Source organism: Coenobita brevimanus, chromosome 10 (genome assembly GCF_032717465.1).
Source record: "Coenobita brevimanus isolate Jiangsu-jjx chromosome 10, ASM3271746v2, whole genome shotgun sequence".
In the NCBI taxonomy this organism is placed as follows: domain Eukaryota; kingdom Metazoa; phylum Arthropoda; class Malacostraca; order Decapoda; family Coenobitidae; genus Coenobita; species Coenobita brevimanus.
This window is the reverse complement of record NC_136963.1, coordinates 6,425,443-6,432,466: the sequence shown is the minus strand read 5'-3', so window position 1 is coordinate 6,432,466 and position 7,024 is coordinate 6,425,443. Positions and strand designations below refer to the sequence as shown.

The 7,024-nt window shown below is 40.7% G+C and overlaps 1 protein-coding gene across 1 annotated transcript in view; it reads left to right on the top strand.

The window, feature by feature from the left end:
* The first annotated feature begins 854 nt into the window (after positions 1-854).
* Positions 855-7,024, top strand: part of Fak (protein tyrosine kinase 2 Fak) — a 55,309-nt gene continuing 49,139 nt past the window's right edge. The window contains exons 1-4 of the mRNA XM_080280320.1: positions 855-986; positions 2,650-2,778; positions 4,027-4,128; positions 4,313-4,558. Of these exons, the coding sequence (XP_080136446.1) occupies positions 912-986; positions 2,650-2,778; positions 4,027-4,128; positions 4,313-4,558 (552 nt within the window). The 5' untranslated portion in view covers positions 855-911. The remainder of the gene's footprint in view (positions 987-2,649; positions 2,779-4,026; positions 4,129-4,312; positions 4,559-7,024) is intronic.

Below are 7,024 nucleotides of genomic sequence, written 5' to 3'. Positions count from 1 at the left end.
ATACAGGGGTTTTATCCACCCCTGTGTGGAGTACAACTCTCATGTGTGGGGAGGCTCCCCACATGCGGCTCTTCTCAATAGGGTGGAGTCAAAGGCTTTTCGTCTCATTAACTCTCCTCCTCTTACTGACTCCCTTCAACTTCTGTTTCTTCGCCGCACTGTTACATCTTTATCTCTTTTCTATCGCTACTTCAATGGTCACTGCTCCTCTTACTGGCTCCCTTCAACCTCTGTCTCTTCGCCGCACTGTTGTATCTTTATCTCTTTTCTATCGCTACTTCAATGGTCACTGCTCCTCTTACTGGCTCCCTTCAACCTCTGTCTCTTTGCCACACTGTTGCATCTTTATCTCTTTTCTGTCGTTACTTCAATGGTCACTGCTCCTCTGAACTGTCTGCTTGCATTCCTCCACCTCTACGATGGGCACGTAGCACCCGTCTAGCAACAGACTCTCATCCCTTTTCTGTCCAACTCTCTAATGCAAGAGTTAACCTTTACTCCCAGTCCTTCATTTATGCAACAGGTCAGCTCTGGAACTGTCTCCCTCTGTCTGTATTTCCTGCTTCCTATGATCTCCAGTCTTTCAAACGCAGTGTGTCCAGGCATCTCGAAATGATTGGATCTTGAATTTGGCTCTCTCTTGTATTTCGTTTTTCTCTTGGAGGGAACTGTTATTGCAGGCTCATGGCCTTGGGTTCCTTCTTCCTCGCATAAAAAAAAAAAAAGTCTCTCTTAAACCTATCTCTAATCTCACACCATCCTAAACCTATCTCTAATCCCTCACAGTCTCTCTTAAATCTATCTCTAACCTCCCTCACTCATAAAGCCAGCTCTAATCTCACTCTCACACACAGGGGATCATCAGCGTGGTCATCAGCAAACAAGGAGTTGGGCCGAGAGCGTACCAAGGGATGTTTGCCATACGATTACTGAACACCATTACCCGAGAATACCACTGGCTTCATCATGACTTCACCATGTTCCAGGTAACCGTACGACCATCCGGGTAACCATACAGCCTTCCGGTAACCACACAACCATCCATTCCAACCATATGACCTTCCATACAACCATCTGTCCATCCATTCCAATCATCCATCCATCTGACCAACCATACGACCATCCGGGTAACCGTACAGCCATCCGGGTAACCATACAGCCATCCGGGTAACCATACAGCCATCCGATAACCACACAACCATCCATTCCAACCATATGACCATCCATACAACCATCTGTCCAATCATCCATCCATCTGACCAACCATACGACCATCCGGGTAACCATACAGCCATCCGGGTAACCATACAGCCATCTGGGTAACCATACAGCCATCCGGTAACCACACAACCATCCATTCCAACCATATGACCTTCCATACAACCATCTGTCCAATCATCCATCCATCTGACCAACCATACAGCCATCCGGGTAAACATACAGCCATCCGGGTAACCATACAACCATCCGGGTAACCATACAACCATCCGGTAATGCCTTGTACACACCGAGATACAAAGTCTAGAGACAGTCGAGCAAGACAGTCCAGATACAAACGGGCGACAGTCCAGAGACACGCTGGAGACAAGGCAACACTGTCTCTGGACTGTCTAGAGACTGTTGTGAGACGGTCGCTAGACATTTCCGCTACACTCTCGCTGGACTGTTGCTAGACAATTGAGAGACAGTCCAGCGACTTTGAAATATCCGTTTACAGCCAACATTTGTCATATTAATTCAAGAAGTGATATTCCGCACCGAGCAACCTGTATCGTGTCTCCCATATCAAGTGGGAGACAAGGTACAGCCGAAATCTTGTCTCTGGATTTTCGCATGACTCTCCCGCTGTAACTTGCAATACTTTGGTGATAGAAACTCCGTGTACAAACAGCTAGATGAGGAGTTTATTACGAGCTCACAGTAAAACAGTCTGCCTGTCTTGGCTGCCTGCTATGAACTGATGCAATAACACCTTCACCCAGGTGTGGGGCCCTAGGAAAGCGTGCTAGGTCAGCAAGTTTAGTGGGGGCATGTATGCATTGGGGGGGGACATGTATACATCGGGGGTAGACATATTGTGGAGGGGGTACACAGCAACAGATTTAGACTTTCCTGAGACAGTTGGGCAACTGTCTAGTGACATTGTTGCGTGACTTTGTATCATGGTGTGTACGAGGCTTAACCATACGACCATCCAAGTAGCCATACGATCATCCGTTCATCCATCCATCCATCCACCTACCCACCCATCTTTCCTATATGCCTCACTGTATTCATCCATCCACCCACCCACCCATCCATCCATCCATCCACCCATCCATCCATCCATCCATCCATCCACCCATCCATCCACCCATCCATCCATCCACCCATCCATCCATCCATCCATCCACCCATCCATCCACCCATCCATCCATCCACCCATCCATCCATCCACCCATCCATCCACCCACCCACCCATCCATCTTTCCTATATGCCTCACTGTATTCATCCATCCATCCATCCACCCACCCATCCACCCATCCATCCATCCATCCATCCATCCGTCCATCCATCCATCCACCCATCCATCTTTCCTATATGCCTCACTGTATTCATCCATCCATCCATCCACCTATCCATCCGCTCATCCGTCCTTCCGTCCACAGATCGAGGAGAAGTATCCAGACTTTCTCAGCGAGGATTGGAGGTTTGAATTGAGGGTCCGGTACATCCTATCCGACCTCCATCAACTCTACGACAAGGATAGACTTACCTTCTGCTTCTACTATGAGCAGGTGAGGATAGATGGATAGATAGATAGATGGATAGATACTGTAAGTGGATAGATAGATGAATAGGGAGAAAGATAGATGGATGGATAGATACTGTAAGTGGATAGATAGATGGATAGATTGATGGATAGGGAGAAAGATAGATGGTTAGATAGGTAGATGGATAGATACTGTAAGTTGATAGATAGATGGATAGATAGATTGATGGATAGGGAGAGAGAGAGATGGATAGATAGATAAATGGATAAGTACTGTAAATTGATAGATAGGTGGATAGATAGATTGATGGATAGGGAGAGAGATGGATAGATAGGTGGATAGATAGATTGATGGATAGGGAGAGAGAGAGATGGATAGATAGGTAGATAGATTGATGGATAGGGAAAGAGATAGATAGGTGGATAGATAGATAGGTAGATGGATAGATACTGTAAGTTGATAGATAGATGGATAGATAGATGAATAGGGAGAAAGATAGATGGATAGATAGGTAGATGGATAGATAGATTGATGGATAGGGAGAGAGAGAGATGGATAGATAGATAGGTAGATAGGTACTGTAAGTTGATTGATAGATAGATAGATAGATAGATGAATAGGGAGAAAGATAGATGGATAGATAGATAGATGGATATATAGATAGATAGATAGATGGATAGATATTGTAAGTTGATAGATAGATGGATAGATAGATTGATGGATAGGGAGAGAGATAGATAGATAGATGGATAGATTGAGAGATAGGGAAGTAGACTTATAGATAGATATGTAGATAGATATAGGGAGAGGTTGATAGATGGCTAGATAGATAGATAGATAAGTAGGGAGAGAGACTTATAGATAGATAGATGGATAGATAGGTAGATGGATGGGGAGAGAGTGATTGATTGATAGATAGGTAGAGAGAGAGATTGATAGATGGTAGGGAGAGAGAGAGATAGACAGATAGGGAGAGAGAGAGAGAGGGATAGATAGATAGAAAAGTAGGGAGAGAGATTGATAGATATAGAGAGAGATTGATAGAGAGAATAAATAGATACATTGATAGATAATAGATAAATAGAGGTAGATATAGATAGATAGATGGATATTTATGTAAGGTATGGAGTGAGTGAGAGAGAGAGAGAGAGAGACAGACAGACAGACAGAGAGACAGACAGACAGAGAGAGAGAGACAAACAGACAGAAAGATAGATATAATTACTCTATCATCGTTACCTGCATCCCTAACGAGCCAGTTTAACCCGACAGGTAAAGAACGACTACCTGGATGACGAGGCGAGAGGTAACGAAGGAGTGGACCAGGAGGTGGCCATCCAACTTGCCTGTATTGAGATGAAGAGGATGTTTAAGGTGCGCGTGTGCGTTTGTTTTACACACACACACACACACACACACACACACACACACAAGAATAATAATAATAATAATAATAATAATACCAACACAACCTCAACAGCCCAACACCCACCTTCACCCCAAACACATTTTACTCATCATTTATTTTATGCCCATTTCTCCCTGTCCCCCAAACCAGGACATGAGCGGGGCAACTCTAGACAAGAAATCGAACATGGAGTATCTGGAGAAGGAAGTGGGCCTGCATAAGTTCCTCCCTTCCTCCCTCATTCGCTCCGTCAAGCCTAAGTCGCTCCGGAAGTCGCTCCAACAGAGTTTTAAAAAGTACGGGCAGATTTCAGAATCGGAGTGTTATTTCAAATTCCTGGAGCTGCTGGGGAAGGTGCGGAAGTACAACCAGGAGAGTTTCCGCTGTGCCTTGGGGGTGAGTAGATAGATAGATAGATAGATAGATAGACAGAGAGATAGATGAAAGATAGATAGAAAGAGAGACAGATAAATTGGTAGGTAGATGTGTACAGATTTCAAAATCAGAATGTTCCCTGTAATTTGTAGAGTTTCTCCTGTGCTTTGGGGGTGAGTAGATAGAGAAATAGATAGATAGATACATAGGGGAGATAGGTAATTTGATAGGTAGATAGATAAAATGATAGATAGAAATATAAATTGATAGATAGATTGATATTGACAAGTTTCAAAATCAGAATGTTCCTTGTAATATCTAGAGTTTCTCCTGCACTTTGGGGGTGCGTAGATAGATAGATAGATAGGAGAGATAGATAGGGAGGTAGATAGACAGGTCCATAGACTGATAGATGTGGATGATTGGAATATTGCTTTAAGGTGTCGTAAAGATTCGAAATAATTATCCATTAGAGTTTTTGCTGTGCTTTTGGGGTGTGTAGATAGATAAATAGATAGATAAAAGATAGATAGATAGGCCCATAGATAGATAGATATAAAAGATAGATAGATAGATTTGGACAGATTTCAAAATGAGTTTCTGCCATACTTTGAGGGTGACTAGGTAGATAAGTAGATAGATAGATAGACAGATAGATGTAGACAGATTAGATAGATAGATAGATAGACAGATAGATGTAGACAGATTAGATAGATAGATAGATAGACAGATAGATGTAGACAGATTAGATAGATAGATAGATAGACAGATAGATGTAGATGATTGGATGAATAGACAGATTAGATAGATAGATAGATAGACAGATAGATGTAGATGATTGGATGAATAGACAGATTAGATAGATAGACAGATAGATGTAGATGATTGGATGAATAGACAGATTAGATAGATAGACAGATAGATGTAGATGATTGGATGAGTAGACAGATTAGATAGACAGATAGATGTAGATGATTGGATGAATAGACAGATTAGATAGATAGACAGATAGATGTAGATGATTGGATGAGTAGACAGATTAGATAGATAGATAGATAGATGTAGATGATTGGATGAATAGACAGATTAGATAGATAGACAGATAGATGTAGATGATTGGATGAGTAGACAGATTAGATAGACAGATAGATGTAGATGATTGGATGAATAGACAGATTAGATAGATAGACAGATAGATGTAGATGATTGGATGAGTAGACAGATTAGATAGACAGATAGATGTAGATGATTGGATGAATAGACAGATTAGATAGATAGACAGATAGATGTAGATGATTGGATGAGTAGACAGATTAGATAGACAGATAGATGTAGATGATTGGATGAGTAGACAGATTAGATAGATAGATGTAGATGATTGGATGAATAGACAGATTAGATAGATAGACAGATAGATGTAGATGATTGGATGAATAGACAGATTAGATAGATAGACAGATAGATGTAGATGATTGGATGAATAGACAGATTAGATAGATAGACAGATAGATGTAGATGATTGGATGAGTAGACAGATTAGATAGACAGATAGATGTAGATGATTGGATGAGTAGACAGATTAGATAGATAGATAGATAGACAGATAGATGTAGACAGATTAGATAGATAGACAGATAGATGTAGATGATTGGATGAATAGATGGATTAGATAGATAGATAGATAGACAGAGAGATGTAGATGATTGGATGAATAGACAGATTAGATAGATAGATAGATAGACAGATAGATGTAGACATTAGATAGATAGACATAGATGTAGATGATTGGATGAATAGACAGATTAGATAGATAGATAGATAGACAGATAGATGTAGAGGATTGGATGAATAGACAGATTAGATATATAGACAGATAGATGTAGATGATTGGATGAAGACAGATTAGATAGATAGATAGACAGATAGATGTAGATGATTGGATGAAGACAGATTAGATAGATAGACAGATAGATGTAGATGATTGGATGAATAGACATTAGATAGATAGACAGATAGATGTAGATGATTGGATGAATAGACAGATTAGATAGATAGATAGGTAGACAGATAGATGTAGAGGATTGGATGAATAGACAGATTAGATAGATAGATAGGTAGACAGATAGATGTAGAGGATTGGATGAGTAGACAGATTAGATAGATAGACAGATAGATGTAGAGGATTGGATGAGTAGACAGATTAGATAGATAGACAGATAGATGTAGAGGATTGGATGAGTAGACAGATTAGATAGATAGACAGATAGATGTAGATGATTGGATGAGTAGACAGATTAGATAGATAGACAGATAGATGTAGATGATTGGATGAATAGACAGATTAGATAGATAGATAGATAGACAGAGAGATGTAGATGATTGGATGAATAGACATTAGATAGATAGATAGACAGATAGATGTAGACAGATTAGATAGATAGACATAGATGTAGATGATTGGATGAATAGACAGATTAGATAGATAGA